General features: G+C 39.4%; 1 protein-coding gene across 1 annotated transcript in view; it reads left to right on the top strand.

The window, feature by feature from the left end:
• FREM2 (FRAS1 related extracellular matrix 2) overlaps positions 1 to 18,669 on the top strand; it is a 123,910-nt gene extending 105,241 nt beyond the window's left edge. The window contains exons 17-24 of the mRNA XM_042014230.1: positions 2,169 to 2,361; positions 4,646 to 4,750; positions 5,926 to 6,053; positions 6,143 to 6,277; positions 10,681 to 10,807; positions 11,003 to 11,190; positions 12,139 to 12,285; positions 13,912 to 18,669. Coding sequence (XP_041870164.1) covers positions 2,169 to 2,361; positions 4,646 to 4,750; positions 5,926 to 6,053; positions 6,143 to 6,277; positions 10,681 to 10,807; positions 11,003 to 11,190; positions 12,139 to 12,285; positions 13,912 to 14,424 — 1,536 coding nt within the window. The 3' untranslated portion in view covers positions 14,425 to 18,669. The remainder of the gene's footprint in view (positions 1 to 2,168; positions 2,362 to 4,645; positions 4,751 to 5,925; positions 6,054 to 6,142; positions 6,278 to 10,680; positions 10,808 to 11,002; positions 11,191 to 12,138; positions 12,286 to 13,911) is intronic.
• Positions 18,670 to 20,263: the final 1,594 nt, after the last annotated feature.

Here is a 20,263-nt window from a genome sequence, read left to right as displayed (position 1 = left end):
AACAAAAAGGCAGAGAGAAAAGCCAACAGTTTGTCTGGTATGACCTTACAATAGTAATGCATTTTTTATACAATCGAATGTATTCATTCAGTTCTTGATACTGCTCCAGGAAATGACAAATTTTGGAGGTTACCTCTGAATCAAAGGAAAATCATAAGACGCTCGACAGCTGCATCATTGCTATGTATTTTTTTATAGACGTGAGAATATCATGTTGTTATTTGGAACAATTTAGTAAATCTGTGTCCAGAATAACAGCTCAGATACTCATGCAGGTGTCCCAAAGATAAACTTGCAAATTAAATGGTACTAAATAATAATATTTTTGTCTAACTTCAATTGGTCATCCAATATATAGAGAGAACCAAACTCTTTTTTTTTTCTGTTCCAAACAGAAGCTATTGATTGTTTTTATGTAAAACCATCAAGGAAGCATTAATATAATTGACAACTGCAGCATCTGCAGTTGACAACTGCAGTGATAGTGTTTTACTTTTCAATGGTGCCAGACTGTTTTCAGTGGTTCCCAGTGACAACACGGTGAGGAGCAATGGCCGTAAACTAAAACACAGAAAGTTCCACCACAACATGAGAAAGAACACAGAGGGTGGCAGAGCACTGGAACAGGCTACCCAGTGAGATCATGGAGTCTCCCTTTCTGGAGACATTCAAAACCCACCTGGACATGTTCCTGTGTAACCTGCTCTAGGTGACCCTGCCTTGGCAGGGGGGTTGGACTGGGTGATCACTGGGTGGTTCCTTCCACCTGTAACAATTCTTTGATTCTGTGATACTGTGTGTTTCCAAATGACTACTGTCTAAATGCTAGCACATATTATGGAATGAGTCAAACTATACAAGCTGAGAGGGGTTTGGTAGCGTAGTGTGTAGATCAAGGAGTGTCACATGTGAAAGTGAGTTGTGGCAACTATGAACATTTGCCTTAATGAAGTCCTTAATTAGGTCAGAGTTTTTAGTCAGTGCAAGCAGTAAATTTGTAGTTACATTATATTAGTAAAAGTTCTGTCAGTCATTTCAAATTGTAAAGCAGCTGTAAGGTGATGGGCATTCAGCCCCTTGACATGCTGCTGGTTGAACCCAGAAACAGTTTGACTTTTACACAGCTTGTAAACTTCTCTGAATGCTGGGGATTTTTGATAGTGCAAAACACTCTTTTGAAGCATGTGAGGTAATCAGGGAAATGTTCAGATGTGCAAATTTATATATGGAATTTCTATTGGAACTAAATGAAAATTAAACCACTTTTATGACTTTGAAAAGTTTCCCACTGGGAGATGATCTTAATGCCTTCTTCACGCGTATTTCTAAGAAAACCCAGAATGGTCTAAAAGGATCTGGGATTGCACATTTTGAGTCAGAGATATGAGAGTGACAAAGTATTTGTAACCAAACATAAATGCGAAGTCTCTTCAGAGAAGTTTAGATCGGTGTATCCATGTAAGACCTATCTTAAGAGGTGACAGCTTACAGAAACTATTATTCTTGCCCTTTTTTCATAAAAATATACATGAAAAATATTTAATTCTTTGATAATTCCAGCGCAATTGTTTGGTACAATATATACAGAAAGGCTCTATTTTTATATCCATATCAACTTGCTTATTATTTTTAGTTCTTCCAGACAGTGAGGAACTGTATGATTTGTGTATTTGCATGCAGTGTTTGCATGCACAAAGGAACAAAGAGTTCCAGAGATGACTTAGTAGAGTCCAAGGACTCAGTCTTGCAATGACATCTGAGCAATTTCAGCATCTTGCAGAAGTGTTTCTTAGTTGATAGTAACAAGAATGTAAGCAAAAGAGTTGGTTAAGGCATAACCATAGAGCAAATGAAAAAGGATATTTGAAAAATTTCTAGTGCCTTCATTAGTAGCTATGTTGTATATTGACTAAAAAACCTGAGCAAAAATGGTGAGTCAAAATTGAGGGAATTATGTTTTATCAGTTTGAAGTACAAAAATGAAGCTTGAAGGGATGTAAGCTCTGAAACGTGGTTTTGCACTTCATCTATAATTTGCAAAAAGAGAGAATTAGATTCAGTCACAGTATTTATTTCAAGTTGTCTTCCCTTTCTCTTGCATTCAGCTTACCTGTGCGATGCTGCCATTCACGATCGTTAACCTTAATATACAATCCTGGTTTTTGTAGGTTCTCAACCTAGTGCAGTCCTATGTCACGCTGAGAGTCCCTTTGTACGTCTCTTACGTTTTCCACTCTCCTGTGGGCGTCGGAGGCTGGCAGCATTTCGACCTGCAGTCAGAGCTCCGGCTGACTTTCGTGTATGACACTGCCATCCTGTGGAAGGATGGGATCGGCAGCCCACCTGAAGCAGAGCTCCAAGGTCGGTGTTGGGCTTCTTGGCATAGAACTCATGCTCTGTTACTAAGATTATAATTTGCACATAGTAGGATGGTTTTTCAATCATTCCAATACTAACAAAAACCTAAAATTATCAGTTATTATCAGTTGCAGTCTGTCATTTCCTTGCACTCACAGGTCTCTGCTGGAGTTTTTATGAAAATCATGTAATGTTGACATCAGCTCTTTTACTGCAAAGAAAGACAATTGTATTGTTATATTTGAAGTACACATGCAAAAATTAAAACATTTCTATCTACTCAGAACTTCAGGTACATTATGTAACCAAATTCTGTTAGCACACAAGATGTTTGCTCCTTAATGAAAATAATTGAAGTTTTTCTGTGATACATTTTTTTCTTACTTTGAATGGCCAGTTTCAGAAACTAGTGATATTTTGAAAATGTTGTTGAACATTCAAAAGAATTCAACAGAACTACATAATGGAGGCCTGTCCTCTATGTGAGAGTAGTAAACTGTGAGACATTCTGTAAATGTGTTAGATAATGTCAGTAAATGTTTGTGAGTATAACTAGTCAACAAGTCCAACTCTATCATTGCAGAATTTATCTTTTAAAAAAGTTAATTTATTTTTTTAAAATAGTGACATACAGATTTATGTGCAGGATTAAAATATATACATATATATACATGTATATTAAAATATACACCTCTGTGCTTCATTGGTCTTTTTAAGCAAATTTACTTAATATTTCCCAGCATTAAGCTTCAGGTGTTTCCTATCTCTCTCAACCTAAAGTAGAATACAGGCATCAGCTGTAATTATGTACATAGACTTACACAATTTCAGGACTCCTAGGAACCTAAAATCACTTTTTGTTTCTACTAACTGTATATGAACTACAGAAATCATTGCTATGCCATTTCTGTCCTTATGTTAAGAGCAGGAAATGAGGAGCAGCAAGGGGAATCTACAGTGCATGAAGAATGAAGCACATGTCATGCCATCCCTAAAGAATAAGCCACATGCCACAAATCATGTGGTGTGCTAGTCACCAAATAACAACCAGATCTAATCCTCTGTCTCAGCAGTTATGTGGTGTATCTATGCATTTTCCGTCTTTGATGCTTTAATTTTTTTATTTCTGTTTAAGAAGCTGATGGCCACATCTTTGGAGGTGCTGAACATTGTCAGTTCCCTCTGAAAACAGCCAGAGCAAAACAACCCCCAACATATCCCAGTCTCATTTGGGTAGTATTTTTTGAGAAGTTGTTTTTCTGGGCAGGGAGGGGTTAACTAATTTCCATATTTTTTCCATAACTGTCAGTTCATACAGTAGTCCTACATAAATTCTAAGTAACATGTAAAGCAGTCAAGGTCTTCTAAAGCCCTAATTCATGCATGAAGATACAGATATTTCTATAAATATGATTGGTACAAATGATTTTGTACAGGTGTTATACATTCACATTGGTGTGTTAGGTTTCCAGAAAATTCATGGGGGAACATTCTTCTTCCCTTCTTTTTCCTGGCAAGCAGAATGGTGGTACATCACTGGCTGTTTGTAAGGGAGCGCTGAAGGAAATACCTGAGCTCTAAAGCTTTGCAGAACTCCAGAGAGAAAGGGTCTTGTCTTCAAGCTACAGCAGTAAACCAGTTCTGACATGTAAACAAGATCTTGTAATCTGAAATTAGAATACCTAAGGCCTGTGTTTTGTGCCAAATTCATGCCAAAAATTGCCAACATGACATACAAAGCCTGTCAGAAGGAGTTTCACAGATTGCAGCACCCTAGAGTAGATTACTGTGGAAGTCACAACCAGCTGCTGCAACTAATGCTGGTGGTTGCTGCCTTGGCACAGTAGGCAGGGAGGCACTGATAAAGGGTATCTCTGAAGCAGCTTTCATTGGTAGAATTCAGCTTGAATACTTGGTGAAAACAAAAGTCTTCCTTCTGCAGACCTCCTCTGGTAGCTGACCATGCTGTTGCCTGAACCCAAGCCCAGACTGTGATGTGTGGATTTTCCTCAGTCTACTACATCAGCTGTGGGGGTCCATGGTAACATGTGGAAGCATGACTTTGGAGGGAAGTTCCCTATATGCTTTGGAAGCTGTGTCATGTCGTGAAAACTCAAGGCCTTGCTGTGTAAATTCTTGTTTGAGGAGAATCTGGAGTCAACCCAAAAAGTACCAGTGGGCCCCCCCCCCCAAACATGTGACATGACAAGGTCTGGTGTTTCACAGGAGTGTGATTCCTCTGTCCCCTGCAAGTGGATCACTCTTGTTAATTGGTTTGTGGTGGCAGGTTCCCTGTTCCCAACCAGCATGCGCATCAGTGAAGAGGGGCGCTTGGTTGTCAACTTCAAGACCGAAGCCCGGTTTCATGGTGTGTTTGTTATGTCCCATCCTGGTAAGTGTAACCTACCCTTTAGCACTACTACAGAAATACACACCTTTCCCAAGTTTGTTACTATTCATTTTTTGTCTATTTCTGGTTCTGATAGCTGATTTTTTTTTTTTTAAATATACTATGCTCTTCAGATACAGATTTTTCCTCTGCTTGAGATTCCTTACTTGTCATTGATGACTGTACTCAGGTTGTCAAACTTGTTGAAATATGCATGAACCTGATGGAAGGCAAATAGTTGCACTTGATCAAGAGCCTGAGTTACGAAGGATGAAGATCTAGGCCATTGTGTGCATTAGGGATTTATAGATACATGTTTTTAACCCCATTGTTATAATTACTATTTACATGTATTGCCCTAAGAACTTGGATAACATTAAAATTTCTTTTCTAACTTGAAGCTTTTCTAGGATATTTAGACCTTTTTCAGAGAGCAAGAAAAAGTCTTGTATGGACACTGTATGACTCTGTTAATATAACACTCTCACTGACTTTCAATTAGTCATTGCTGAGGACCTGTTCCTGCAATTTAATCTGTTTAAACCCCACTGCCTTTATTCAGAATAATTGCAGGTGTAAGACTCTGTCTACAGACATAAATCTGAGCATGAATGCCAGCCATGGAAAAGATTATCTAACTAAATTAAATCTGCTGAAGAACAGTGAGAAGAGAAAAAAAAAAAAAAAGGAAATCTCTGTTAGTTTAACTCAGGTGTTTTTAACCCATAAAACTCCTTCATGGTGCTTCTACTTTTTTTCAGCTGTCCTCTAGTGTGTTTGGTTTTCCTATCAGGCAGAGACAAAAGTGTTAAATTACTAAGAGAAATTATGTCGTGTTTCCCTGGGTTGACATTCCAAGTTTAAAACAGGAGGGATTATAGATCTCTGCCATTCCACTCTCACTGTTTTGACTGTGTGTTAAATTTATTCTTCATACAGTTCTTGTTGTGTAGCCCAAAAGCAGCTGCTTAATAGACACCTGAATGAGAATCAAGGAGGCCCAGCTGAGCTGACTCTAATTGATTTTAATTTCAGTTAATAAAACCCAGTGCCCTGTGAAGGTATTAACATCGGCTATGGCATTATGGTTTATGAATTATTGGGAATGTTTTTCAGGCTCTGAGAGTTTGCAATGAAACACTAAAGGTGAGAAATCTGTCTCTTTGGCATGTTTCTAGCTTCATCTCTAACTTCCATGGTTCTGTCAGCTGATCACCCGGGCCTCACATTCAGCCTCAGCCTCATCCGAAGTGAGCCAACCTACAACCAGCCAGTCCAGCAGTGGAGCTTTGTTTCAGACTTTGCGGTAAAACCTCAGCCGTCACTACGGCTTCTTCTGTCCCGGCTTGTTAGCCGGGATGGTGGTGGTACAGGTTCCTCTCTCTCTGTGTCCAGGTTCGAGACTATTCTGGAATGTACACAGTGAAGCTGATAGCCTGTACCACTGCCCCACATCAGGAGTACAGCCTGCCAGTGATCTGCAATCCTAGAGAGCCCATCACTTTTGATCTGGACATCCGATTCCAGCAGGTACCATTCCAATGACTTCTTTATCATGTTTTCTTTCTAATTTGATTCCCATTTGTTGGTCTTGTAATAATAGTACTAGAAACTGAATTTACTTGCTTATCAACAAAGCATTCCTAAATTGGTGGGACAACACATACTCCTCTCCTGCTAAATAACCAGTTTTACCCAACTGGGAAAGACTGAAGTAGGAGCACAAATGGTTTTTTGTCCTCAATTCATGTCCAGTCTTTGATAGCCAAGAGGAAGCTCATTGACATTGGTTTAGGGGAGAGTTACTGTGATGTGATGGTAACATCTGGGAATTCTTTTTTTGTCTTTTAGCTTTGGTAGTAAATAGTTTTATCAGGTAATTAGGAAAATATAAAACTATTATCGGAAGGGTTTAATCTGACACAAAATCAGAGTTAGGTCTCTGGTATTAAGAGGGAACATCCAGAGGAAAATTCATTCAGTCCTAAAGTAGAACTTCCTTCACTGACTGTAGAGGGAAGTGTAGATAGGCAACACTGGTAAAATGCTTAGCTTTAAAACTCACAAAAGTGACTGAAACAAATCCACTCCATAGCATATGGATCATTTGGGAACATATGGGAACAGGCAAACAGCATACCTTTCACAAAGCCCAGCTGTGAAGCTCTGTAGCTGGGAACAAACTATGGAGACATTTCTGCTGTAGAAAACATTGGTTTAAAATAAAACTGGGGGTCACGTTGGATGGCTAAGAGAACTTAGACTGCCAGTGTTCCAGGTTATCAAAAGGGCTAGTGTGACTTTGGCATGTGTAAGGAGGAAGTTGTATCATTTCTGTTATTTGGAGCCAATACAGTTAATACTGGAACAGTGTGGCTGTGGTTTCATGCTCATTAATAGCATAGATTATGCTATTAAATCATCTTACAGAATAAATCCATATCAGTCAGGGGTACACAATCACTTTTCTGTTGACTTAGCCAGAGTACACAAGGGAATGTATGCAGTCTTTATGCTTTATTTTGGCATTATGCCACCTGTGGGAGAACAGATGATTCCCGATAGGGCATTAAGTCCTGGCAAAGATGAGAGATGATACATGATCTGATGTGAAACCTGCCTTCTCAGAGTTAACCACATTTCAGCATTTTGAAGAAGTTTGAATGGAATGGGTGAGGGGAATTTATACTAGTTCAGCACTTCAGCCTTTGTCTGGCATTTCTAATCTACTTCTAGGGACTCCTAAGCAACTCATAGCAATGCTAAACCACAACTTGTTCCTGATACTAGTATAAACAATAAGATGTTGATATTTCAAAGAAAGGTCAAAAAACCTGCAAAAATCATTGCAAAATGGTCAAAGTAGCTTAGGAAGAAACCTAAATCTTATCCAGAAGTAGCCTACAAGTAAAAGATATGGCTAAGAATTATAAATAAATAAATGGATACTGTAGGAGTTATTGTATCAGATAAGGCTTCAATAATACAATATATGGAAGTTTCATGTACATCAGTTCAAAATAGGCATAAGGTGCAAAATTGCAAAAGTGTCATAGACTGTGGCTAGCTAAACCCCCATCAACAACAATTTTCAAACCAAGACCAGCTCTTTTTCTTGAGATGCTCATAGTAAAAGGGACTTGGGAAGTTCTGTGGCCTATGATAATTTTTAAATCTGATCACATCAAAATACTATGTGGACTTTAAGAAGGTCCCAAAATAGCAGCAGTACAAAAGCACAAATTCAGTAGGCAGTATCTAGCACTTTACCTCTAAGATTTTCTAGTCATTCCGCAAAACTGAATAAGCATTGGTGTCCACTCTTTACAAGTAAGAAACAGAAGACTGAAGGATCAGACTGAAGGATGCAGGGAACACCTGATACCTTGCACAGGCCCACTGCATCCAGTCCTCTGGTGCACAAGTGCTAGAAAGACATGGACCTGTTAGAGGGGGTCAGAGGAGGACCAGAAAAAAGGTCAAAGGGCTGCAACACCTCCCCTGTGAAGAAAGGCTGAGAGATTTGGGGTTGTTCAGCCTGAAGAAGAGAATGAGCTAAGGAGGCCTTATTGTGGCCTTCCAATATATAAATGGGACTTAGAAGAAAGACAGAGACTTTTTACCAAGGGGCTGCAGTGACAGGAAGAGGGGTAGGTTTAGCAATCCTGAAAGAGGGTAGGTTTAGATTGGATATAAAGTAACTTTTTACAATGAGAGTGGTGAGGCACTGACACAGGCTGCCTGGAGAAGTTGTGGATCCTCCATCCCTGAAAATGCTCAAAGCCAGCTTGGATGGGGCTCTGAGCAACCTGGTCTAATGGAAGATGTCCTTGCCCATGGCAGAGAGGTTGGGTGAGATGATCTTTAAATGTGCTCTCCACCCCAAATCACTCTGTGACTCTCTGAAATAAGTGAGTGTAGGTGTCACAACTGGACCAAAATTGCTTTTGACTGTAAAGTCTGATGATAAAATGATGAGGCAGGACAAGAGTTGTTTCCCCCAGTTCTTAGTCTAATGCTCCAGCTCCCATACTGAATTACCTTCTTGGGCTTTTTAGTATGAGGCTTTTCATTTCCTTGGAAACTTTTTCTTCTGATTTCCTTCACAATTGTTTTCACTGGTCACAGGTGAGGAACCATTTTAAGAATCAAGAAGAAAGTGTATTTGTTATTTCCGTACTGGAGATTTTGGTTCAACATTTCCTTTCTTAACATTTATCATCTGCATATCTCCTTTTTCCTCTCTCTATGGCACCTGATTGAAGCAGGTAACCTGGAACACTGTTGAGGATTGTATTACCACTGTCCCACTCTGGAATTCCCTGAATATGAACAGCATTCCATCTCCAAGCTTTGCTTTATCCCAATCCTTTCAGCATCTCCTTTCTTTCAATGTGTATGACTATTTCCTGAAGGAAGTCCTTCCATAGTCAGGATACTTGTTGCCCTGGGATGGACCAGTCTCAGGAGTGCTCTGTTCCTTGAGGTACCAAGTATCACATGGGCTTTGATCCCCTGGGTGATCTGCATTGTCCCCACATCATCTATATGCACAGTTTGATGGACATGGCAGATAGGCAGAATAAATTGACAGTTACTCTTCTCACCCAGCAGATCCTCACAGATTAGGTTTTTTATGAACTCTTATATAAAATGTCTCAAATGCGCATGAAAATAATTACACTTAAAGTACTGTCATAAATAACACAGCTGGAAACCAGTTGTGCTCATCAAGTATTTGTGGAACTACAACCCAACAGCCTGTTTTCCAGGCATTTAGAAAGAAGCATTCCAAGAGAATGGAATTATTTTTTTCTGTGCACAGGCTCCGGTGGTATGGTTCCTTTTTCTGAAGAGTAGCACTCCATTTATAAAAAGGTTTGAGCTGTACATTCTTCTTGCCAGATCCTGTTGCTTTGATAGTTTTGGGACTCTGTTGTGAAATCAACCCTTGCCCGTAAGCCAGCAAGAATGTTTTCTTTGTTGATTTCTTTCCTTCCTGTCCGCACACTCATACATATATATACATAAATATACATATATATGTTAGCATTTTTTTATTTGTTTAGTGGCCTCTTGTTATTCTTCCTTTTTTTGGGGGGTTTTTGAGATATGTGTGTTTTCCACATTGTTTCCTCAGGTACTTGCATCCTTTTGAACTTTAGGCTCCCCCCAGTTCTTCTATTCACTGTATTATTTCCCTTTTATTATGCTGTGTCCCTTTATAGTTTGCCTTATATGTTATGTTTTATGATCCCATGAGAAATCACTGCTGATAGTATTGATTTATTTTATTCTTTTCATGTAATCAAGGAAGAACCACAGATAGCTGTGTCAAATATATAAAGATAAATACTAGCATAAAAAGATAAAAATACTAGCATAAAAAGATGTTCAAACGGTTTGGCACATTTTCACATGCATGATCTGAGATATCCTGCAGCACATTAGAAGAAATGATATTTGCAAATAAATCCTCAGCAATAAGTGCTTTTAAATATTGACAGAGGATCAGAAGCAGGGGTGGGACTTGTGTGTGAGAATGAAAATGGGATCAAGAAACAGGCTGTGATGAGTCGGAGACAAGTTTTGAGGGAAACATTTTCCTCATGTTACCCCCACACATAAGTTTCCTTTGACACCTCCTTAGCTAGGATTTGGGAAAATGTGGTGGGAAGAAACTAACGTAGAATACTATCAAATATCACAGATGCAGATATTCCAAAGGTTGTTTGCATATAAAATACATAGGAATATATGTCTAGTACCAAGAAATCTTTTTGTTAAACTGTATTATTGCATGTGGATATGCAGAGCTGATCAGTAATGTACACTGAGAGAAGATCTTGCTATGCTTTAAGAGTTTAAGATCATGCTATGTTTTTTTCATTAAAAAGTACTTGTTGAAGAGCCTTATGCTTTTGTGGTTTTAGGTCAGTGACCCAGTGGCTGCTGAGTTCAGCTTGAACACCCAGATGTTCCTCCTCTCCAAAAAGACACTGTGGCTGTCTGATGGATCGATGGGCTTTGGGCAAGAAAGTGATGTTGCTTTCTCAGAAGGTATAACTGTGCATAGATCATGCACATTTAATTTGTGTTCCACACCATCAGGATCCTGTTGCTGTCAAAACAAGATAGGCCTAAGTGTTTGTGCTTGTTGCATTAAGCTTCTTGACAAGGCTTTAATAGCTTCGCCTCAGAGCTGTGCTAAATGTTCCAGTCTAACAGGATGTGAACTGTGTGCACTGTTCACAGGTGATGTCATATATGGTCGGGTGATGGTGGATCCAGTGCAGAATTTGGGTGATTCCTTCTACTGTAGCATCGAGAAGGTTTTCCTGTGCACAGGAGCTGATGGATATGTACCCAAATATAATCCATCCAACACTGAATATGGGTGCCTTGCTGATTCTCCATCCCTTCTGTACAGGTTTAAGATTGTGGTAAGTGTTCTAATTCTGGGAGGATGCATAAATATATTTTATTTTTTTTTCCAACTCGTCTTTTATACAAAACCCAACTGTTCTTTAAAATGTTCTCCACAGCACCAAATTTTTGACTCAAGCTCCAGGCTAACATGAACTGATGGAGGCAGTATCTTGCCATTTTCCCTCCTGGTTCTATTCGTTACCTTTTTGGGAACTGCCTTCACTAAGAGTTTGACCTAAGTTAGAATCTCAAGATGGGCTTTTTCTCTGCATTGTCTATATCCACGGACCATAGAGAGAGTCTTAGGTGACATGCAAGGGAAGGACTGGAATTTGTTTCATATTTAGCCACCCAAAATTTAGTGTATAGTGTGAAGTTAGTCATACAGGTTGCCTCTGTAGTCCATAGGGAAAGAGAGATACTTCTAAAGTTGGCTTAGATGATCTGATTTCCTTTCTGAAAATAACTATAGAATAATCCCAGGTAACTACAGACCTGATGCCCAACTTTTAGAGTTAACTTTAAGTAAGATGGTTATATCATTAGCTAAACCCTAGCCCTAACCCTAAACAAATTTATGTGATTGTCTGTTATGAAATGAAATGAAATGAAATGAAATGAAATGAAATGAAATGTAGCTTCTTTAGACTGGGAAATAGACTTCTTACTTTAATTTCAGACTACATTTATGTATCTTTCTTATTTAAGAAGTATAGGTGTTGTTGTTCTCTAGTGTCTCCTCCTCTTATTCCAGAAAGGCAAGAGATTAAATAGAAGTTAATACAAGTCAGATGGGACCACAACTGCTTCTCATGTCTTTTCTCTTGTAGTAGTATTTCCCAAGATTGCATAAAATAGCATGTGTAAACTACACAATTTATACATTGCAAGTAAATACTGAAACAGTTTTTCCAAGAATAAATAAATAAATATTTTACAAACTTTTTTTCCCCTCCATGCAGGACAAAGCTCAGCCAGAGACACAAGCCACAAGCTTTGGAAATGTACTTTTTAATGCAAAACTTGCAATAGATGATCCTGAAGCAATTCCATTAGTTAAACAGCCAGGCTCTGATGGATTTAAAGTAGACTCGACTCCTCTATTTCAGGTATGATTTCTGTAGCTTTTTAGTAAGAGTACTGAACCAAGAAAGAAAGACTTGTACAAGTACTGTTGTTAACTGTAAGTCAAATTAATGTCAATAGAAAGATTTATTCTGAGTCCAGTGACAGTCAAACACAATTATAAATGCTTAGAAACTTCTAGATATAAAATCTGGAACAGTTATTAAAGTGTTTCTGTAGGGATACTCTTGCTTTTCTCTTGTATAATTCCACAGGTTAATCAGAAATTATGCAAATTGTTCTTAGACAGTTCTTTTAAGAATAAGATTCTTGTTACACAGCATTGTTTTACTGCTTCCCATCTCACTTCTCAAAGTCAAAAACTTAAAAATCATAAGCATTTATTGTGTACTTCATCAAAATCAAGTTGATACTCAGTATTTTCTGTACAATTCTTTCCTTGCAAACTTGCACAGTGTGAAGCACTGGAAAGCCTAAAAACTGACAACTAAAAGGTGCAACTACTAATTAATTATATATAATCCTTCAGCTGTGTGCATTCAGCCCTTTGATCTATATAACCCAGCCAAGAGTTGTCTCTTCACTACTTGTCTCTAGTATTTGCAAAACTGCATGCACAACTCAGGTGTATAAATTAGTAGGAAAAAGATGGAGGAGACTTTGATCCTACCTCTGGCCATGTCAGTATTAAAGATCCCATTGTAAGCACTAGAGTATTTAACAAAACTTAAAACTATAACATAACTTAAAACTATAAAAAGAGTTTCAAAATCTGCCCCCAGGAAAATGAAATCTCATTTTTTATAGGAAGAATCCATTCCCATGGTCCTCTTTCTGTCAAAAAAATGAGAATATGTAGAAACAAAAGTATATCCTGAAAAATACTTGGAAAAACAAGAGTAAAAGAGAGCATGTGTTATTTCTCAAAATAACAAAACTGGGCTGCAGCCATTCAAATTATCAGGCAGTAGCTTTAAGACAGTATTCAGACAAGCCTACTGGACCTTGTAGAGGCCAAGTGTGGTATGTATCCAGGAAAGATGAGAGAAATTCAAGGAAGGTAGTATCATCTCACACAGACTGAAGGGACCCATGCAACCACTGAGTGGATGAAGTTTTCAGGGACCTGTGGAAAGTGACTGTTCCCACCTAGAGCAGGTTACCCCAGACCATGACCAGTTGTCTTTTGAACATCTCTGAGGAAGGAGACTCTGCAGGCTCCCTGTTCCAATGTTCAACCATCCTTGCAATGAAAAATTGCTTTCTTATGTTTAGACAGAATTAGGGCCATGGCCTAATCACTTGGTAGGTTGGGCCTGGAAGGTCCTTTTCTGTGGCCCGTCCACAGCTAAAGATACTTTGTATGGTCTTTGGTACTAATAGTACCAAAACCATGCTAAGGCCACAGCTTTCTTCATCTGCACCTGGTAGCCACAGAGTCTGACCATGGAGAGGAATGGAGACTAACCCCTCTGAAAATTTTGGCAGAAAACACGACTCTTCTGGTGCACGTTGGCACGTAGTCAGGAGTTATCTGTGCATGATTTTGAAAGTACTTGTCGAGAAAAGAGACTGATTTCCTCTGCATTTAGCACTGCCCAGATTGTGTATGTGTGTGTTTAAATAATACAAAAAATGTTTCTTCCCAGGTGTCTTTGGGTAGGGAGTGGTACGTCCATACAATCTACACTGTGCGCTCCAAGGAGAACTCTAACCGCGGAATTGGCAAAAGAAGCGTGGAGCACCAGTACCACTCGCTCCTCAGCGCTGGGAGCCCAGGAGGCTCTGCGCAGAGACGGCAGAAGAGGGGAGTTGAGCAGGCACCAGAACTTGCGAGAGACATTGGAGTAGAGAACAACCGAGGAACGAACATACAGCACATAGCCCTGGATCGCACCAGCAGGAAACAGGTGCCTCAAAAGGAGGTTGCGGTCAGTGGTGTTCTCCCCAGGGAACTGAGTAACCAAAGTGCGGGAATCAGCATAGTCACAATCATAGGTGGAGCTGCTGCTGTTTTCCTTGCCATCTGCTTAATTGCAATTATCGTTTTGCTGCTAAAATGGAAACAAAATTCTGACAAGAAGGAAAGCACAAATGAGTCAGGCAGCAACGAGCCAATGATGCTACCACATAATTACAGCAACGACAGCTCTGAGGTTTGATTCCAAGACACAGGATTCAAGCCAGACCCTGCAGAGTGCCTCAAAAAAACCCTTGAACTGCACATTTCTAGCAGCAGATAATGGTGACTCATGAGGAGTTCATGTATTTCTAGGTGTACTTGAAATTTATTATCCTGAGCTCTTATTGCCATTATCAACATTAGAAGAAGCTGAACCGAACCTCCCACTTTGCATGAAAGGAAATGCTGATATCCCTATATCATGAACTAATCTTCAGCAGCTAATCAAGGGACTGCATTGTAAGGGAGAGATTATTGTTGTGGTTTTGTATTTTCTGACATTTCAAAATAAAAGAAGCTAATACAGAGGTGCTATATATCCTGTCTGCAATAAGAGAGGACGTCTGTTTCTTCAGAAACACATAATATTTGAGAGGAGGAATCCTTACACTCTTCTGTTAAATTTTGTACTGTTTCTCACAAAAAACTCAATGTCTACAAATAGTTTGAAAGGTGATGGAATGCCTTTGGCATGGATCCTCCATCCTATAAGTTTTTGATTTCACTTAATCTGTACCAGTGATTTATTTTTATTTCTTTTTACTTATATGTAACTGAACTTTTTCAAAAGACAGCTAGATTATACAGCATAGCATTATCAACAGTTGCATGTCACAGGATCCAATACATACTCCTCCCTGCAAATTCCTATTCATCTATTTAATCTGAGACATTTTTTTTCTTATTTATGTTTATATAGAGCCAAAGAATGCAACAAATCCAGAAAAAAATTTTGGTTTTCACTGGCACTGGATGCTTATGTCCTCTTAAGTTTATAATGGATCATGGAAGTGTTGTAAGTTAAATTTTATTTCTTAGTGCATGTCCACTGCTGAGAAATGCAAGCATTAGTATTTCAGTACCTAGAGAAAATGATAGTTAGATTCAAAATGCAGAGGACAAGGTTCTGCTGAACTGGGCCTAGGAATCATGATATTGAATCCAGCATAGATAGTTGCCATACTAAATAGCAAAAAGTGAAGAAAAAATTAACGTTTTATTGAATCAAGTAGTATTTATTGCTGTATAATCATAGCACATTTTGACAAACATGCTGGGTCATTGTTGGGCATTTTTTAACAAGTGATTACTTCTGCAAGAGTAATTCTAATTTTCTCTCAGCATTCTTGATTTAGGTAACATGACAAGTTTGGATCAGCAGTGTCCTGTGTCAGTTTTTATCCAGACGGGACCTGTTCTGTCCCAAAGATGTTTTTATCCAGACAGGACCTGTTCTGCCCCTGTCAAATCCTTGGCTATGAAAGCTATGTAACCTTCAGGAAATGTCCCTTTTGTCACACTAGCATTTTGTGTAAGCCCTTTAAGTCATACAATCCAAGAATGGCCTGGGTTGGAAGGACCTTCAAGATCATCATGGTTCAACCCCACAGCCATGGGCAGGGACACCTTCCACCACACCAGGTTACTCAAAACCCCATCCAGCCTGCCCTTGAACACTTCTAGGGATGAGGCATCCAGAACTTCCCTGGGCGACCTGTGCCAGTGTCTCACCACCCTCATAATAAATTTCTTCTTAATATGTAAACCTACCTTCTTTCAGCATGAAGTCATTACTTCTTGTCCTGTTGCTACATCCCCTTGTGAAAAGTCCCTCCACAGCTCTCTTGTAGGCCCCCTTCAGGTACTGGAAGGTGCCCTAAGCTCTCCCCAGAGTCTTCTCTTGGCCAGACTAAACAATCCCAACCCTCAGCCTGTCTTCATAGGGGAGGTGCCGCAGTCCTCTGACCATCTTTGTGGCACTCCTTGGGACTCGCCTCCTCAGGCTGACGTCCTTCCTATGTTGGAGGCCCCAGAGCTGTATGCAGCAGTTCAGGTGGGGTCTCACAAGAGTGGAGGAGAGGGGCAGAACCATCTCCCTTGTCCTGCTGGCCACACTGCTTTGGATGCAGCCCAGGATATGTTTGACTTTTGGGCCTGGAAGTGCACATTGCTGTGTCATGTCCAGCCTCTCCACCACCAGCACTCCCAAGTCCTTCTCAGCAGGGCTGCTCCTAATCCATTCTCCACTCAGCCTGTATTTGTGCTTGGGATTACCCTCACCCAGGTGCAGGACCTTGCACGTAGCCTTGTTGAACTTCATGAGGTCTGCATGGGCCCACCTCTCAAGTGTGCCCAGGTCCCTCTGGATGGCTTCCCTTCCCTCCAGCATGTCAAACACACCACACCACAGCTGGGTGTCACCTACAAACTTGTCGAAGGTGCACTTGATCCCACTGTCCATGAGATTGTCAAACAGCACTGGAGTCAGTGGAGTTCTCAATAGGGTAGAACTATATAAGCTATATAAAATCTGAATTAGGATGTTGAGACTTTGCTAAAATGCCTCTTCCACCATCTTGTGGTTGTGTGTACAGGCAGTCCCCAATACACTTGGCATTTGGTGTTCTGGGGATCATGCTGCAGAGATCTGAGTTAGCTGAGCAGGATTCTATTTGAAAGCAGCCTGTAAGCACATAATGCTGCCTCTGAGCTCAAAAAAAAAAAAAAAAAAATTCATCCAGAAGGCTTCCTGGCCTGGTTATGGGGGTCAGTCAACAAAGATAGACCTGACCTAGTAATTCCTAGTTGTCCTCTGAGCCATAAAGACTCAGGAACATGGAGTTCTACTAGGTTAGGAATATCTGTGCTGTGATTCATGGTAGAGTGTGAATATGCCCACAGAGAGACTCATGCTAATATCTCTTGCTCTGGATTTGTGTTGTTATGACTTCACTTATTTAATAGGATTTCATCAGCTTTTCACAAAATGAATCAGGTCAGATTCTGTCCTACATTTTCTAGGTTTCCTGAAGACGGTGATTAGACAGGTTAATTGAAGGATGTTTGCAGCACCCAAAGGGTCAACTCCATTACTAAACTCTTGCAGTCATCTTTTATTTTAATTAATCCGAGTTCTAGCCTGAAACAATTATCCATAAGCCATGCCCAGTGCTTTAGACCTTTCCCCCAGTCACCTGACATCAATTTGCTGTTGTAATGAAGTTCCTGGTTTTGTGATCCGTGTATTATGTGTGCAAGATTGATCAAAGACTTAACCCACAGATGCTTTTCATATTTAGTAAGTTCACCACTAAGTTGCAAATGTACACTAAGATCAAATTTGCCTTTGTGCCTATGTGTGACATCACTATGAGAAAAGCAGAATTTCTCTCCTAGAACCTACATGTTTGGATCATAACAGCCAGTGATTCTACAGTAGAATGGGACACATGTAAATAATAGAACATTTTAATTATTTATGAAATGCCTGTTTTGTATAAGCAGAGAACTCTTTAAAAATATATGTATAAAATACAGAAATTAGGTGTTTATCAGTAGAGCTATTTTTCTGCTTTTGAATTTTACCAGGCCAAAATATCGTTAAAGGTGCTTGCAGGCAAAATCGTTTTATAATTATTATTTGTTTTTATAAAATCACATCAAAACCCATGTGTTCTACAAGCCAAATATTTAGCCCAGTAAACAACCTGATCACTGCTTTGAATAGCGTCTGATTACAACTTTGTAAAATATTTAGATCGATGGGGATAATCAAACTAATGTTTTTCTAAGAATATATAAAATAATAGTGCAAACTGGTGATAACAAGAAAAGGACAAAGCAAACACTGAAAAATTGGACAAGCCTGAGTGAGATTCATGAGTCAGATACCAAAGTCCTCTTCCTGGGAAAAAATCCCAATGTTTTCAGTAAGGCGTGCTGGATTTGTCCCATTCTTAAGAAATTGGATTTTTTACAATTCAGTGAACTATAAATACATCTGTAACAGCATGCCCCTTTTTTTTTTTTTTTTTAATTATGGCTTCAAGGTTTCAGATTTCAGCAAGATGTTTTGGAGGCTTATTAACATTTTTCCTTTTACTTAACAAGTGGCCTTGTTTATACTAACCTGAATAAGTGCCTCGTTCCCAGTGATGTGCACAAATATTTTAATATTTATCTATCCAAGCAATAAACTGAGTATATTATATATATATATTTAATCTATTTCCAGATTATGTATTCAATCCTCTTTTCCCTGGAGATGCTTTTTCTGCTAGCAATAATACCATTTGTTAAACCATTTATACAATAATTACTGTGTTTTAATTTGTTACCAAGCTGTCATATTTATTTGGAACAATTTTTTGCTTATGTCTATGGCTGTGATATTTGGCATTTGTATCAGGAAAAAATAAAACTACTGTTTGGTTACTGATCTAAAGTTTGTGTATGATTATCATGCTCTGGAGAGAGGTCAGTAATGCAGTGTTAAGAAAAAGTTAATTTGTCACATCAATGGAAGAACACAAAGTTCCTGTGTTTGCAGCAAATCTCGCTGCTTTGTTCCCATATTGATTGTTTTCTGGTCATGAAGAGTTCAGCACAGGGGTTGTTTTTTAATCTTTGTGGTTGCACTCATGGCTCAGCGAGGGATTTCTCTTTCAATTCCAGAACATCAGAAATCTTTAGACACCTGCAAGTCCTTTGTAGGCTGGATTGCCGTGTTCCTGTGTGCTGCTGCCAGGCTTTGTTTTACTCGTCTCACAGACAAGTGAAAGTGACTCTGCAGGAGGAGTTCCCTTGTTCCTGCAGGGCTGATGTTGCTTCTTGTGCCAGGTCATCAGCTTTTTGTTTTTCCTAGTGGCAAATGTATTACTGGTAGATGTAGACACTTATAAGGAACTATGATGCAGAAAGAAAAAGCTGCTCTGAACTTTTCCCTTCTCACCCCACCCTTTGTAAACCAGCCAGCAGCGACCTCTGACTTCTGTGTGAATTTAAGCAATCACTTACCTCCTTCACCGTGAAAGGCCGTATTTCACGGCTAGTTACACGAGTGACACAATGTACTTACCAGCTTACCTTGCAATGAGGAAGGATAAGCTAGCAGGCAGTGATTCCTGATTTGCTATGTCTATTCCCTTCTGCTACCTAAACTTGCTCATGTGGATCATGCTCAGCAGTTACTTAGTCTGAGCTGAGAAGCCCCGTGTCATATCTGTGATCTCTGTTGTGATATCTGCCGGGGCAAATCAGACTGAAAGAGTTTCTGTCCTGCTCCACTATAAATAGTTATATATGATGTAAATGAGTAATGAGTCTGCTCCCAGAAGTATGGCATTATCAATAAATCAAAGGGCAGTAATTTCCCACTCCAAGATCATCCACAGCAATCAAGTCATGTCCACACACATTCATGTCCACACTCATTTTGGCACTTAGTGGAATTTTGGTACTCCTAAGGTGTTCAAGCGTGTCTCAACAGGTCCTGGATGACTTTCATTTCAAAGCCCAAGTGTAGTCCCATGTCAGCATCTCTGTGTGAGTCAGGGGCTTTTAATGCATCCTCACTGTCTTTTGAAAGAATGACTCAACTCCTACCCTGAAGGAATTCAGCTCATCCCATTGACTGCTTTAGCTTTGAATGCTGTTCAGTAAGTTACTGTTGTAAGTCAGGAGGTTGGCTGTTTGAGTTTGGGGAGGTTTATTATTTACATCAAGAGGTAATTCATTCAGAATTTACCTTGCACTACTTTGCTTTGGTAAGTGACCACTGACTTCCATGAAAAATGAAGCAAACTGGAAGATTCTTAAATGATACATCTTGGTTCATTTCCTGGCCAATACTAGAGCATGTGCTGGATTCCTCCTTTTGCCTGTTACCTGCAGTTTCATGATACAAGTTTTCCTGAGTGTAAGTTTATATTTAGAGCATAAATCTGTAGCTGTCCAAGTTAAAGTGCTCAGATTAAACCAGTACAACCAGAAGATCATGTGTAACAATTGTCATCTCAAGTGTCTTTTTGACCATTTTT

This window comes from Corvus kubaryi, unplaced genomic scaffold, assembly GCF_017639235.1.
Source record: "Corvus kubaryi isolate FWS band 111438036 unplaced genomic scaffold, C.kubaryi_AGA036_p1.0 split1-65, whole genome shotgun sequence".
NCBI classification, from domain to species: Eukaryota; Metazoa; Chordata; class Aves; order Passeriformes; family Corvidae; genus Corvus; species Corvus kubaryi.
This window is presented reverse-complemented; position numbering and strand designations above follow the sequence as displayed.